The 17,283-nt window shown below is 40.5% G+C and overlaps 1 protein-coding gene across 1 annotated transcript; it reads left to right on the top strand.

The window, feature by feature from the left end:
• The first annotated feature begins 1,378 nt into the window (after positions 1 to 1,378).
• LOC127618735 (retinoic acid-induced protein 2-like) lies at positions 1,379 to 16,973 on the top strand. Its single transcript, XM_052091353.1, has 2 exons — positions 1,379 to 1,638; positions 15,183 to 16,973. Exon 2 carries the CDS (start codon positions 15,264 to 15,266, stop codon positions 16,971 to 16,973), a length of 1,710 nt encoding a protein of 569 aa, XP_051947313.1. The 5' UTR covers positions 1,379 to 1,638; positions 15,183 to 15,263.
• The last annotated feature ends 310 nt before the right edge of the window (positions 16,974 to 17,283 follow it).

Here is a 17,283-nt window from a genome sequence, read left to right as displayed (position 1 = left end):
ATGGTAATACCATGTTTTGGGGCATGATACAATGGTAATACCATGTTTTTGAACATGATACAATGGTAATACCATGTTTTTGAACATGATACAATGGTAATACCATGTTTTTGAACGTGATACAATGGTAATACCATGTTATTGGGCATGATACAATGGTAATACCATGTTATTGGGCATGATACAATGGTAATACCATGTTTTTGAACATGATATAATGTAATACCTTATTTTTGTGCATGATACAATGGTAATACCATGTTTTTAGGCATGATACAATGGTAATACCATGTTTTGGGGCATGATACAATGGTAATACCATGTTTTTAGGCATGATACAATGGTAATACCATGTTTTGGGGCATGATACACTGGTAATACCAAGGTTTTGGGCATGATACAATGGTAATACCATGTTTTGGGGCATGATACAATGGTAATACCATGTTTTTAGGCATGATACAATGGTAATACCATGTTTTGGGGCATGATACACTGGTAATACCAAGGTTTTGGGCATGATACAATGGTAATACCATGTTTTTGGGGCATGATACAATGGTAATACCAAGGTTTTGGGCATGATACAATGGTAATACCAAGGTTTTGGGCATGATACAATGGTAATACCATGTTTTTGAACATGATACAATGGTAATACCATGTTTTTGGGGCATGATACTATGGTAATACCATGTTTTTGGGGCATGATACAATGGTAATACCATGTTTTTGGGGCATGATACTATGGTAATACCATGTTTTTGGGGCATGATACAATGGTAATACCATGTTTTTGGGGCATGATACAATGGTAATACCATGTTTTGGGGCATGATACTATGGTAATACCATGTTTTTGGGGCATGATACAATGGTAATACCATGTTTTTGGGGCATGATACAATGGTAATACCATGTTTTGGGGCATGATACTATGGTAATACCATGTTTTTGGGGCATGATACAATGGTAATACCATGTTTTGGGGCATGATACTATGGTAATACCATGTTTTTGGGGCATGATACAATGGTAATACCATGTTTTTGGGGCATGATACAATGGTAATACCATGTTTTGGGGCATGATACTATGGTAATACCATGTTTTTGGGGCATGATACAATGGTAATACCATGTTTTTGGGGCATGATACAATGGTAATACCATGTTTTGGGGCATGATACAATGGCAATACCACGGCCATACAATGTTTACTTGGACAAATGCCATGCTAAAACGATATTTTTTGGATGGCAGAGGGTTTGTGTATGTATGTGTGTGTGTATGAGAGAGAGAGAGAGAGAGAGAGAGAGAGAGAGAGAGAGAGAGAGAGAGAGAGAGAGAGAGAGAGATTCAGAGTGGCTATACAACCACAGAAAAGCGCCACACCGACACATCCGTCTCTCTTTACGGTGAAATACGCGATATAGGCCTGAATCCGCCACATTAACCGACAAGCACAGAGGAAGATTCTCGTCTCTTATGCGCTGCTGTGTGTCACTGTCACGATCAAACCCGTCAGGAGGAAAAACCGAGTCATTTACGGCAGCCATCGAGCGAGTGCACGAGAAGAAAACGAGGAAAATCCAGAAATAACGGCCGATCGTGGAGCGACGTTATATTTCATTCAAAGGTAACGTTTGCTCGTCGATCTTGTCATCTCATGCATTTGTTTAATAATTACATCATTTCAGTGCACGATTACGGGCGTCATTTTCTGCGTAGAAATCGATTAATCAGCACATTGCCACTGGAGAGGACATTGCTTTCTCTCTCTATAATATGGTTAATATAATAGTTTAGTATATTGTGTTTATCCAATAATAGGTTTTTGTTATATAGTGACAGACAGTAATCCCACAGGGCTGCTGCACAGGTGCTCGGGCATCTTTAAAGGATTTAAAGGGATAGACATTAAGGATACTTCTAAACCACTCTGGGACACACATCTATTTATTATTTTTCCTCACATATGTTTGGCACCCTGTCGTTTATAGTAGCCTAACAATAACTGTTATTTTGAAAGGTTTAAGGTTGGGTTTCATGACTGACTGTGCTGTTGAAAAGAAAACAGGCTAAAAAAATGTACATTCTGTCATCATTTACTCACCTTCCTTTTGTTCCAAACCCATGTGATTTTGGTTCCTCTGTGGAACACAAAATGAGATATTTAGCTAGCAGATTGATGACGGTGCTTTTGGCCGTATAATGAAAGTGAATGGGATTGGGGCACTCAAGCTCTAAAATTAATCCATACGATTTGTGTATATTCTAAAGGCGTACGCAAGTACGTGAACGCAAAGGCTTCTAGCAACGCAAGCTCAGTTTCATGCGTAGTTGCAATCCCAAATGTGTCAGAACTCGTTGCATTCTCAACGTTGCCACAATTGTCACTATAAAGTGTCTTTCAAATCTCATTTGTTCTTGCATGCGTAACCGGTCCTGCTCGACCCGTTCCGAGCGAGATTCAAACCAGGGTCTCTGGCATGGGAGGCAAGCGCACTAATGAGGAGGCTAAAGGCTACAGCCTCTAGTGTCAGTCGCTAGTGCGCCTCTACACACTGCACAGCTACCTACCAGCGGGCTACCGTTACACATACATTCAATATGGTACGTCCAGTCGCACTACGGCAAGTTTGACATCATTCAAGCTCGGTCATAAGATATGCAAGGATCAATGAAAGTTGACTTAATTTGGGCAAACATGGTGCAACGCATTTTTATCTGGTGTATTTGAATATATGCAAGATTTTTTAATTATGGGGTGTCCATTTGATGCATATGCCGTGGGGATTGTGAGGTCAGAAATGTCTTAAATCCTCATTGGTAACTCAAGATGTCCCTTGTGTGGGATATTGAATACTGTAGTACATCAAATTATAGTCACTGTTTCAATGACAGTGATTTTACTGGTCTTATGATGATGTTGTTCTAAAATAAACAATGGCAGTGCTACTGCATTCTTGACGAGGCTGTGACATCATAATGGGGGGGCTTTGTGGTGTCCGTGGTAACTGTGGAATTCTAGGAGTTGTTTATGTCCTTGGTTCAGTCGAGCCGGCTAATCAATGCTACCTCATGGATTCACACGAGCACTTTTAAAAGCATTAGGTCACCTTTGCTGGCTGGAAAGCTTTAGGGGTCACAAAGAGGTCATTTTTTCTTGACCTTTGCACACACGCATACACAAATACAAAGATGGACCAATCATGATAAGATCATTCAGTTTGCTTGAAAAGCCTCCGTTAGCTCATTAGTGTAACTTATGTTCACAAATTGGCACTTGTCAGCACATATTGTACGTTACTCTCATTAACAAATTGCTGCGAAGTGAAACATTTACATCGTAAAGACAACATTCATTAACACTTTTAATAATTATCATAATAACTGGAGAATATATCATCTTTAATCATATTAGCTATGACATTAGGGCCGGGCAATTTCAAATATATTTTTGAAATGTCATTTTTTTGATGTTGTTGTTGTTCCATATCTAATAAATGATTTAAAAATACATTCGAATTGAATTCACACAAGACAAATATTTGAATACACCTCTGATATGATGAACATGTTTTTAATTTAAGTTCAAAGTCATTTAGATATTTTTACTGGGGCTTAATGTAAAACATTAATTTTTTTTTTAAAATAATCTTTTATTATTATTATTATTATTACTGAAAGAAATAGGCAGTGAAACAATTTTGTATTTAAATATGATTCATATTTAAAATTAATTTATCCTCCAAATCAAAGTCATGTGGTGCAACCAACATTAATGTAGCTATTTGTTGTTGTCATGTGACCATTTTTTTTCTAAATGAGTAAAACAGATAGAACCCCTCCAGAACCTCACGACTGTGTGTGAAGTTTAAAAAAAATCATTATTTTGTCATAAGATTAAATATCAATATTTTTACGGCACATTTTTTCCAGGTCAGCCAACTCAGAGAAAACTACTTGATGCTAGCAACCATCAAAATCACCGTTGCAACCACAAAGCAATGCCTAGCAACCACCAAGAACACCTTAGCAACCAGCTAGCAACCCCCATTTACCACCCAGAACACCCTAGCAACCATCTTATAATGCCATAGTGACCACTCAGAACAGCCTAGCAACTAGGGGTATAAATTGGACGTTTCGTCGTGACCGGGAGATTCTCTTTACTGAAGCGGAACACTGTGAGCCCCTTGTTGAACTCTTAAAGTGACAGTAACCTTTTTACCATTTCTTCTACAAATTCATGTTAACTAAATGTTACTATTTGTAATTTGTACACATTATTTAAAATCATTATTATATGCACCAATAAATTATATACAGGTAATATTAATTAATATAATGTAGAATTTGTACAAAATTTAGAAAGTTACATTTTGATTATAATAATGTTGACAAACAAATTATTAAAATCTAAATCTACACTTTCACATACTTTTTCCAGGGCAGGTTTTGTTCACTTCTATTCTTTGATATAGATTGATAATTTGATCGATAATATTGTTATATTAATAAGTGTTATTATATTGAGAATCAAGATCATATCGTATCATGAACATCATCGTATATCAAATCAAATCATGAGATATCCAGACTGTCCTATCCCTAATACAGATATATTTAACATTGAAAAATATGTTTGAAAACTTTTTCGAAATTAATTGTGTAAACTCTTTTAATACCTTTTACTTGACGGTAACTAAACTCCATTATTATCACATCGGACAAACTTATTTGTCAATGACCCTGATGCATCAATGTATTTTTTCTTTTGTTCAATTAGCGAAAAACAGTGTAAAACATGCAGTTAATTTTATGCAGAATATTTTAACTAGATTTTTATTGTACTTCTTGCATTAAACAGTTTTAATATATTTTGCCGTTTGATTTAAAATATTGGTTGCCCATAAATATTAAGATATAGGCTCGAATAACCTCAAAAGGGTTTAAGATATAAAGATGACCGCCCAGCCTTACCATATATATTTGTAAAGTAAAAGTGAATAGTTAGGGGACAGTTGTCAGGGTCATTGGTTCATAGTTTCACACAATCTGTATAATTCCACAGTAGTTGCTTAATATTATTTCGGCCTTAAGCCGGAGATGAGTCGACTCAGGAATGTCCCGTTCAGACTCCCTGTCCCCGCATCTGTTGGACTGTGTTTTTATAATGCAGTGGGAGGTGACATTACGTGTCTGTGTTTAAGTGAAAGAATGTTGTATTTGGGGGTAAACAACCTCAAATGAAGCAGAAACTCAAGACCAAAACTTTCTCAGGCAGACACGATCACACTAATGCAAATACAGGATAAAGATGATAGTCCAAGCTGGTTTTTGCAGGTTAGTGCTGGTTTAGCTAGAGAACCATGTTGTTAACCCATAACTGACAACTCACTTCCTATGACATATCCTTCCTACAGCTGATATAGTAATGTAGTATTCATCATCAGTCAAAATGTTTTGTCTTGTCCATTTAATGTTTTCTGCAGCGTATATGCTTGTGAGAGCGTCCCGTTGTTTCTAGTATAGATTCTGCTATTGGCCTCTGACCCTGTTGTCATAACAGTGGGTTGAGTTACTGTACATGAGGGCCATTTAGCTGTTAATGATAACGTATGTACAGGGGCAGCCTATCTGCAGTTGCCCTACAAATATCGCATTACTTCATATTTAATTAAAACGCCCCCAGTGGAACCTATTTATAGCATTTGCCTCCACAGACCACTGATGGGGCACCCCAGAGCACTGAACAACTGATCCAAGACCAGCAGGAGGTGTTTATGTGTTGTGGCTATGCTAAAAGGGACAGTTCATCCAGAAATGAAAATTGAGTCATCATTTCTCACCTTCATGTTGTTCCAAACTTTCATTCTTCCTTGGAACACAAAAGGATTTATTATGCAGAATGACAGTCATGTGATTTGTTGAAAATAGGTGTGCTATTACTTTTCTAAGCAATAAGACTCTTTTGAATTGGGCCAGTGAACAACTCCTTAGCAACCATCTTGCAAAGCCTTAGAAACCATCCAGAACCCCCTAGCAACCGCAAAGCAATGTTTTAGCAACCACCCAGAACATCCTAGAAAATGCATAGCAGTGCCCTAGCAACCGTTAAAAACACCCTAGTGGCCACCCAGAACACCTTAGCAACAACCCAGAAGACCCTAGTAATAAGCTTGCACTGTCTTAATAACACTCAGAACACCTCAGAAACCAGTTTGCAACACCCTTGCAACCACCAAGAACACCTTATCAACCAGTAAGCAATGCGCTAGAAACCGCCAAGAACTCCTTAGCAGTCGGCTTACAATGCCTTAGCAACCACCCAGAACACCCTTGCAACTGGCTTACAATGCCTTAGCAACTACCCAGAACACCCTTTGCATAATGTAGCAGTGTCCTAGCAACCACGTAAAACACCCCAGCCAAAACCCTAGCAACCACCCATAAGATGCTAGCAACCACCAAGAATACCTAAGCAATCCCAAAGCAATGCCTAGCAACAAGCAAGAACACCTTAGCAACCACAAAGAAATGCCCTAGCAACCACCAAGAAGACCTTAGCAACTAGCTAGCAGCACCCCATTTACCATCCAGAAAACCCTAACAACCAGCTTGCGATGCTATAGTAACCCCTGAGAACACCCTGGCAACCACCCAGAAGATCCTGGCAACAACCAAGAAGCCCTAGCAACCAGCTAGCTAGTAATGAACCATTCAACAGCAGGACACCTTAGCAACCAGCAACAACTATTTACCACCCAGAACACCCGACTGTAGCAGTCTGCTTGCAATATGCCAGCAACCACCAAAATCACCTAAGTAACCACAAAGCAATGCCTAGCAACCAGCCAAAACACCTTAGCAGCCACTAAGCAATGTCATAGAAACCACCTAGAAGACCATAGCAACCAGCTAGCAACCATCCAAAACACCTTAGTAACTAGCTTGCAATGCCTTAGCAGTCACACAAAATACCCTAGCAACCACCCAGAACACCCGACTGTAGCAATCTACTTGCAATATGCTAGCGACCACCAAAATCACCTTTGCAACCACAAAGCAACGCCCAGCAACCACCAAAAATAATTAAGGAACCAACTAGCAACACCTCATGTACCATCCAGAGCACCCAAGTAACCAGCTAGCAACAACTATTTACCACTCAGAACACCCTACTTTAGCAATCTGCTAGCAACCACCAAAATCACCTTTATAACCACAAAGCAATGTCTAGCAACCACAAAGCAACACCCTATCAACCTCCAAGAAAACCTTAGCAACCAGCTTGCAACACCTTGGCAACCGAAAAGCAACACCCTATTTAACACCCAGACCACTTCAGCAAGTACCTATAAATCAGCCAGAGGGAGGTTATGGGAGCGGCATACAGGATGTCATGGGAATCTCTAAACATCTCTGTGCTGTTGCCATAATCTTTATCAGAATGTGTGTTTATGTGTGATGTTTTGGCAACACGTCAACAAAAATGACCTCACCCTCTTCAGATCAGGGTCTCTGCTTGTGCATGTGTGGATAGATGTGTCATTGTGTATACCCCCTTTCCTCCCTGTAATCTTCATCTCCCGTCTGGCTGTCTCGCCTTGTGCTGGCCAGTCCTGCACAAATGCACCATTCATGGACTGATAAGATCCTGGAGCGAGCAGAACCAACATGTGGTGTTGTCTAGTTATCACCCGAGCGATTGGAGTGACAGTGATGTCATAAAGGAAGCTGATGAATCATTAAAGCCAGATAGGATGTTCAAAATCAATAGACTTCTAATGGAGTATCTGGTTTGAGAATAATACAATAACACTGTTTTACAGTGATTTGACCACAGTTAAGGGGGAGGAGAGGACTGGAGAGGTCAGGTGCTTTTGTAAACACCATGTAACTATTAACTCTTGAGTGTGTGCATGCGCTTAAATCACCCATTTCCATGTGGCAGTGTGTGCCCAGTGAGACGATGTCACAGAACGCCTTTGACAGCTCTACTTGTTTTGTAATAACGGATGCCAATATCGAGAAAGTTGGACATATGTGACAGCAAATAAGATTGCTTTAAAACACTTATTTTGTGGAATATTTGATGATTGTGAGTATGCGTTAAGTGTGCACACTACAAAGGGAAATAATAGTGGTGTTGGATATACCCACATGTGCTTTCGGTCTGGGATTTAAAAGACACCCAGAGGCAATTCTGCCTGAATTCAGTGTCTCAGGCTTATTTCTGCCTTTCTGATGCACTTCCCAACACATAAACCCCTCTGAAGTCTCCGTCCTTCTGTATGGGGCTGACCACAGCACACATGGATGCGGTTTTACTATGGGAAGACACCAGTGAAGATTCGACAAAAGCAGTTAGACCCTTTATGGATCGTTGTTTTGACATAATCAGTATTACTCCATCAAAGAAATGGTTTTCATTTTGTTTTCAAAAGGTCTCCATTGTCCACAGTAATCCACACCCGTGTTTATTATGGCCGGGACATGCGTTGCATGTAATGTAGAAGCGCGCACTGCTCCACACAGTCAGTTTCTGTGCTAGGATGTGCAGTCGAGCGTCTACCTCATAGAAATGTATAAATGCCAATTTTAGCCACAGGAAGTGGTGAAAACATTAGTGAAGGTTCAGGATGAAAATAAAAGTGTATACTGCATCTTTTATGTGCTAAAAAGTCAACTATTAAACACAGGAATGAACATAACATTTGCCATCCCTAATATACTATATATATATATATATATATATATATATACAGTTGAAGTCAGACGTTTACATACACCTTAGCCAAATACATTTAAAATCAGGTTTTGCTTAATTCCTGTCATTTAATCGTAGAAAACATCGCCTGTCTTAGGTCAGTTGGGATCACTACTTTATATAAGAATGTGAAATGTCAGAATAATAGTAGAGAGAATGATTTATTTCAGATTTTATTTCTTTCATCACATTCCCAGTGTGTCGGAAGTTTACATACACTTTGTATTTGGTAGCATTGCCTTTAAATGGTTTAACTTGGGTCAAATGTTTTTGGTATTCTTCCACAAGCTTCTCACAATAAGTTGCTGGAATTTTGTCTCATTCCTCCAGACAGAACTGTTACAGAAGTACTCAAACCAGCCCATCTGGCACCAACAGTCATGCCATGGTCCAAATCACTGAGAGCTTTTTTCCTCATTCTGATGGTTGATGTGAACATTAACTGATGCTCCTGACCCGCATCTGGATGATTTTATGCTCTGCACTGCTGCCACACGATTGGCTGATTAGATAATCACATGGATGATTGTTTGTGCCAGATGGGCTGCTTTGAGTATTTCTGTATTTGAGTATTTCTTCACACATAAGAGTCTCTAGAATTTACTCTGAATGGTGCCAAAAACAAAAAACATCCTACAGATGGATGTTCTACAGATGGAAACACCTTGTTGATGAGAGAGGTCAACAGAGAATGGCCAGACTGGTTCAAACTGACAAAGTCTACCGAAACTCAGATAACCGCTCTGTACAATTGTGGTGAGAAGAACATCCTCACAGAAGGCAATAATAACAATAATAAAATGCGGTGTTTCAACCCCACAAACAGCACTTTCTGGGCAGTTTCAGTGCAATTTGAATAAAGCGCCCATAGAGATCGGTTCTCTCCTGGGCTACCAAAAGAACCCGGAAGTGATGGAGCGTTTGTTTGTAAACAGTAAGTGTATCAGCAACATTTAACTATTATTACTATGGTAACAAAACTCCGTACTCAAGGGGATGAAAGAGTTATCTTCAAATGTGTTATTATTCAAGCAAGCTATAAACATGTCGACAATTTAACTAACTTGTTCAGCAAGATACAGTTTTTCTTCGTCATGACAATATTTTCGAGAAAATTTTACGTAGAAGATGACTGTTTATGTTAACGTTATAGCGGCCCTTGCAATGCTGAGAATGCAATTGAAATGATGAATTGCGCCCTGAAATATTTTGAGACTTACTAGAACCTTTTGCATTCATACCGGTCAACATTTGGGTACCAAAATCCAGGGGGGAGGGGGTTGCTGGTCATATGTCGATATTTCTTCAAGATATTAAATAAAATTCTTCCGTTCAGCTGTTGTTACATTTACATGCATATTTTGTATTTTTTTCGCCGGAGCACCACCTGAGTCTTCTTCTCCTCATCTATCAGTGATGCTTGATTCAACTTCCCACGTCTACTACCAGCGCAGATACCAACAGCGCAACTGGGCTGTAGGTTGTCAGGTTGAGTTCACAAATGGGTTGAAATTGGTATGGTGTGTCGATTTTGTGAGTAGGATGCATTTCATACAAGATCTTGCAACTGGACAACCTTTGAATAATATATTGATGTGATTATTCATATAACGAGGTTTGGGCCACACAAATTACGGGAGTTTCCCGGGAGAAATAACAAAACGGGAGGGGGGGCTGGAGATGGGTGTGAAATACGGGAGACTCCCGGGAAAAACGGGAGTGTTGACAGGTATGGTGTTTTGGGAGTAACACATACTTGAGTGTATTTTATGAGTCACATGTACTCTATCTGGGCCATTCACACAGAACCTGTTTTTCATCCATTAACAACCATTTTAAAACAGTTTTTCTATGTAAACACACACTAGATGTACGTCTTTGCCTGTTGCCTCGCTGTTTATTCATCTTGAGACACCTGCTTTCAGTTGGTTGGTGTGAAAGCGGTTTTACGAACTCCAATGTACATAATCGTTGTGCTAAAAAAAGCTTGATGCAGCGCAACGAACATGTGCATCAGAGTTCGTAAAACAGCTTTCACACCAACCAACTGAACAGAATTCGCACAGGAAACAGAATTGGGTCCAGACCAAAAACTCGTGTGAAATTGTCCTCATACCGATATGTTTATGTCTCAGTTGGGCTGTTACTCTGAGATACACTCTAGCAGACATCAAATTCTGAAATTCACCTCAGCGTTCATATCGCCAGGAGACTTGTTACGCTAGTGGAAACATAACTCGGCTAATATCATTTCCATATCAGCTGTGCGGAGAGAAAAAGACTGGCAGTTTGTGATATCAGGGTGTAAATGGATTCGACAATCATTTCTGGGCTCCATCTCTGTCCTTTTAGGTGGTGGTGGTGATGGTGGTGGTGGGGTGGGAAGGGGGGGGCACAAAATGACAGCTTCAGCACACAACAGAGGAGATGGATTTATTAGCCCTGCGGTTGGCATGACAATAGCGCCTGTAGATGGAATAGAAGATTGTTGCTGGATTGTTCCATCTGTTCCGTATTCCGTTTCTGGTGTTGCCATGCCCACGGATTTGTGTGCCGTTATCTGATAGACAAAGATGAAGACAACTGTAGGACACTAAATATCTGTGGAAGCATATTAATCATATCAGAGCTTGTAAATTAGCATGTGACCGCAAAGTGACCCCAATATTAGTGTAACTTAATTACGGTGAATTTCACAAAACCTGTCAAGAACATGTGTGGGCCACATTTTGCCCTTCGAAATCAAAGCAAAAAATATTGAAACATTAATGATGTAAATAAAGATGAGATAGATTTAATGACAATTAACTAGCTACCTAGAAAATAGAGACTTACCAGATTTACCAACGTGAGAAATTCATTGGTTAATGTTCAATAACGATTAATTATCCCTTCAAAATGATTTATCTTAAATCTCATCAGGGTTGACTTTCTATGTACGATACCCAATCTGTGATGCCATGTGATGTTCTTGACCAAATTCAACCAAGTATCACATTAGAGCAAGGTTGTTGTATGACAGACAGTTTACCTGATGTAGTATTCAAAACCGACTATTCTCACCTGCCCAAGTCAACACACACACTCACGTCTGCCTCTGTAAATGCTGTTTGCATTAACTGTCTCACAATGTAGGAATCCACTGGCCCAGAGAAGGCCCATCTGGAATGCAGTATCTTAGAAACAAATCATACCAAGGGTTTGGCGAGCCACCTTGTTGGCTTTCCAATTGTAGATTGTAATTTATCGACTTTTATTCACGCTCAGGGTTTATATCCAAGTTGTTGGCTGTTGGCCCTCACAGATCGTAATTGGGTAGCATTTGAAGCATGTTTTTTTTCCAAAATACAAACATGCCAAGTTATTCATGACATCATTTGGTGTCTGGGGCGTGGAGAATGCAGAGACTAATGTTAAATTAAAGACATGTTTGTGCTAAGACTGATGGGTAAAACAAAAATTGCACCTCACAGATGTGATGCTAATCAACACTGTATAGTGAAGACATTTAAAGGGATGGTTAACCCTCTGTGGAATGCACAATGAGATATTAGGCAGAATGTTAGACTCCTTCACCACTAATGCAAAAAATATAAATGCATTTTGTTTCCAATAAAAATATCTAAACATTCTTAAAAACAGATATATTTACTTTAGAAGCATGAGGGCACAAACTACAATCCCATGAAGCATTGCAAATGTTGTCATTGAATAAAAAACGAGGGGAATATATAAAACTATTGATTTTAGATTGTTGATTATAAGTATAGAAACAGTATATTTTATGTTTATTGCTAAATATTCCGATATGTACAAATAGATAAGTAGTTTAAGGGTGAAGAGACAATGACTTGACAATGTCAGGGCTGGACTGGTAATCTGAGTGGTGGTGGTGTAGTGGTCTAAGCACATAACTGGTAATCTGGTAATCAGAAGGACACTGGTTCAAACCCCACAGCCACCACCATTGTGTCCTTGAGCAAGGCACTTAACTCCAGGTTGCTCCGGGGGGGATTGTCCCTGTAATAAGGGCTCTGTAAGTCGCTTTGGATAATAGCGTCTGCCAAATGCATAAATGTAAATGTAATCTGGCATACCAGACATTTTTACGGTGAGCCGACGCACTCTTGGGCCATTCAGAGGCGGAATGACCATCAGGGAGAACCGAGCGGGACAGTGGTTCTGCCGCGAAACGTGCCGATTTAAGCAATGTGCTGCCGCGTCATGCATAAAGGACCACAAAATGTCGCCGCGATATGTAGAAAAGGACAGCGAACACCACAAAATTTGGCTAAAAAAAGACTGCTACGATCTGTAGAGCTTGACATTAGCACGTTGCTAAGCTAACGAAGTGATACTCTAATAAGCATAAAGATTTTTTTATAATCATTTCTTTTTTTTCTTTTAGTTTTCAGTGCATTTTGCATTTGGACATCTGAAGATTCTCGCAGACTCTGTGGATTCACACTGAATCAAATTTACACTCTTGGAACTTCAAAACAACTTTGACCTCTCACCGTCATGCAAACATTGCTTTTCTGCCAAGTATCAGCTTTGAGAGTAAAACTTTATACTTTCAGTCACATTTCATTCTTATAAATCTAGTAGTAAAATAAAAATTTGTAATGGCAGTTCTTAAACACTTAAACGCCTTTAAATGGCTTCTGTACTGAGGTAAACCCAGAGGCGCAAAAACGATATACAACAGGGCCAACAGGGCCGTTTCTCACCCAGAGCCTATCCATCCTGCAGTAAGAGTAGGACGGTAGTATGCTATTCCAAACAGCCAGAAAACAAGGAATTCTGCAACAGAATGTTACATTTACATTTATGCATTTGGCAGACGCTTTTATACAAAGCGACTTACAGTGCATTTAATACAGGGACAATCCCCCCGGAGCAACCTGGAGTTAAGTGCCTTGCTCAAGGGCCCAACAGTGGCATCTTGGTGGTGCTGGGGCTTGAACCCCCGACTTTCTGGTCAGTAACCCTGAGCCTCAACCACTGAGCCACCACTGCCTTGATCCGGGATCAGCAGTAGTCAGTGAGTGAGAGTTGATTTAGGGTCATACTGTCAGGAGTAATCAGAGAGGAGCAGACATCTTGAGGTTGTCTCTTTCCTTATCTTTTTCCACTGTTTTCCCACCTTGGAAATGTAGAAGCAGCTCTGAAAATCATTCTGGGATACAATTGGTCCTAAATCAGCAGGGAGCTTGACTTTGTTTCGCTGCTTGCCTGAAGAAAAAAAATAAAGCAGATAAGACAGCTGTGCTTAGCTTGCTGTGCTAGCATGAGCCTGTCTGCAGCCTTCATCAGCATGGCATTCGTAAAATGTAGATTGTCAACCTCAGGAGGTCAAACTAAATATTAAATGAGCTGTTTTATTATCTATTCATTTTATATGAGGTTACCTGTTACTAAAAGATTTTGTAATTTTCTAGCAATAAACATCAAAATGTGCTACCTCATGCTTTAACAAAATGGCATGGGAAAAGTGTACCATAATGGTGGAAAGAGCCACAAATGCGATTGTTGTGTGATTTCAGGTCTATTCTTGCATTCTGCTTCCTCGTAGAATTTAATTGCTGCAGTATTTACTCGGTACCTAATACAGACCAGAAATTTGGTGCTGTCAAAGCAATTTCTTTGAAAGATTGTTTGCGGTTTTCCATGTCGTCTGATCTATCTTTTTCCTTATACTTTTCCTCCCCTCTTCTGTTTTGCTTCTTCTCTTTCTGTCATCCCATTTTTCTTTCCCTCCCCCTTTTTATTTTCATTCCATTTCTCTCTTCCTTCAAGGTACTTGAGTCTTTCTGGCATTCTCTCTCATCTCTTTATGTTTGCCAGAGGGAGGTTCACTTCATAGTCTTGGCAGCATTTTGTGTAATAAACTCCACGCTAATGCTGGCTCATAAACAAATAAACCCAGGGACTCTGCAGCGTAATTTCATTCAATCCTCCCCTGTGCTCTCTTTGCTATACTCCCAGGCAATCACAGTCGTCTATCTGTGTGAAAGGCTTTCAGTCTTTGCAAACACACTTCTGGTGTCTACCATAATTCTGTCTTTGTGTCTGTGATTCCACTCTTGTGTCCTGACATCATTCTGAAAACTTACAGCACTCTGTGGGTAAAAACATATGGTTGAACTTTTAGAAGGGAAGGAAACAATGCATCCTTGGTGCCTTGTTAGCTTTGGCGTTTAAATGGTAGAGAACAGGTAAGTATACAATCGATTAAAAGGATTTTTCACCCAAAAATTACAATTCTGTCATTCATTAAAAGTATACCAGCAGTTAATATGTTGACTGCAACAGTTCATTCTAGTTTGTTGCATTTTAGATCAAACAGTTTCACTAACAAAATTAGCTGCCAACCACTAATCCTCTTCCATTTGGCATTGCAGGGTTTGGCCTCCCAACTGAACTAAAGAAAACCATGGAATTCTCTTCTTACAGCACCTGAAAAAGAATAGCATAAACAAGACATGATGGAAGAACCTTATAAAGATTCTGCAACCGTAGAAATGCCAAACCCTCAAGAGGAGGTCTCTAACAGTGTTGCCACCACAGCTGGTCCAGTTGGGAAGCTTGAAATTAAGACCACTCCAATAATCCCAACCGAGACATGGAATGTAAGCTCTCCCACCATCACAAAACGATCCCTCACACCCCTGCTAACACTTCAGGCTGCCCCAGTGGCGACCCCTGCCGCTGAGTCTTCAAACAGTGTTGCCCTGAAAGTCGCAACAACTCTCCTTCAACCAATCTGCTTGGGCGAGAATCCAGTGGTGCTGCCTATACTTGCTGGCCCAGCTGCCCCTCAAGTTGGACAATCAGGAGCAACTTCATATCTGATGACTAGCCAGGGTCCCATGTCCCTGCCTCTAGTCCTGGAACAACAAGTCTTCCAACATCTGAATCCTCAATTACTTCAACAAACTACCACTTGTCCTGCAATTTCCCTTCCGAACAACGTCCTATGCCAGAACCCTTCCCTTGCTCTCGGTCCACCTCCAGTTCTGGACCAGAAAGGTCCAGTGTTGGATACTAGTTTATTGACTCTCCTTCAGAACCCTAATTTTGCTGCAATCTTGCAGGATCTCTTCCCTGGCCAAGGAAACTCTTCACCTACTTGTCACCCAGCGTCCTCCCCTCAAATAGACCTTGCCTCTGCTTTTCTTCCTCCTCCCCCTATCTCACACCCCTACAGCTCCCCACTAGCCTCTCTGGTGCCTCCGGCCACCCTGCTTGTCCCCTATCCCATTGTTATCCCACTACCAGTACCTCTTCCAATCCCAGTACCAATCCCAGTACCTGTTTCTACATGCAAGGACTCTAAGGTAGATGTAGACTCCCATAAATCAACTTGTACTTTGAGTAAAAGCACACAGACTTCCCCTACTGACATTTCCCCGCACTTAACATTATCTGGCAAGGAAATGGCATTTATCCAACCAACTCTTCCTTCTTCATCATCCCCTGTAGTGACAGATGGGGAAGTGCTAGACTTATCCTGTAGAGTGCCTCAACCATCAATGCATGTTCAGAGTCCACAAGGGGTCCAACCATTTCAGCAAGACAGCGTCCTTGATTTGTCTGTGCCTAGTATAAGAAAAACATGCATCCAGTCTTATAGCACATACGGGCCGTTGGCCCCTGAACGGGAAAGATTATGCCACATCGGGGACCATGTCAGCAGTGGGGCTTTGGCTCTTGGGGTTCTCCGGCCGGCAGACTACACCCCTAAACTAGATACCAAGCTGCTAAGTGGTCTAGCATCTCTGGAGTTCAGTCGACAGCACAAATGGGTGGTAGACAGTGGCCACAGTAGCGCAATGGCTGGGGCGGTACACGAATCTGCCCTTGGTGGAAGTGGTAATATTGAGATTGTCAGTACATCGCAGACTGCCAAAGTTATTGTGTCAGTTAAAGATGCTATGCCTGCCATTTTCTGTAGCAAGCTAAAGGGATTGTCAGGGGTTTCTACAAAGAACTTCTCCATCAAACGTGATGCCAATCAGGGGACATTCGCAGCACTGCCCAGGGTCCATGGTGACCAGCGAAGAGAATCCAGTGACCAACTCAAAAAAATCCCCAAAAATAGAGGCATCAAAGTGAAGAAAGTGAGCTCCCAGGAGATTCATATACTGCCCATAAAAAAGCAAAGACTGACTGCGTTTCTTCCCCGAAAATAACACATACTCTCACATGCAGTGTGAGAAGAAGAAATCAAGTATACAAGCAAAGGAAGAGCTACTGAGATTGTGAAAGAAAATTGACAATGAGATACAGAGAGAACCAGGGATTGCTGATGCTAAAGGCATTCCTGGATGAAATAATGCTTAAGATATTCTCTAAGATGTCCAAATGATTTAGATCAATGTGGGCTGCATCTGGTTTGTTGTTAGCCATTTGATTCATTCATTATAAAGCAATCACAAGAAGTAAACAGGATAAAGAATGCTCCTAATGAAGGAAGGAATCAGAATTGGCCAAACTGCACTA

Source organism: Xyrauchen texanus, chromosome 25 (genome assembly GCF_025860055.1).
Source record: "Xyrauchen texanus isolate HMW12.3.18 chromosome 25, RBS_HiC_50CHRs, whole genome shotgun sequence".
In the NCBI taxonomy this organism is placed as follows: domain Eukaryota; kingdom Metazoa; phylum Chordata; class Actinopteri; order Cypriniformes; family Catostomidae; genus Xyrauchen; species Xyrauchen texanus.
The sequence above is the reverse complement of the archived record's forward strand: the minus strand, read 5'-3'. Positions and strand labels throughout refer to the sequence as shown.

What these genes read in the sequence shown, in the direction of transcription:
- LOC127618735 (XM_052091353.1), top strand. Translation starts at nt 15,264, where the DNA reads ATGATGGAAGAACCTTATAAAGATTCTGCAACCGTAGAAATGCCAAAC.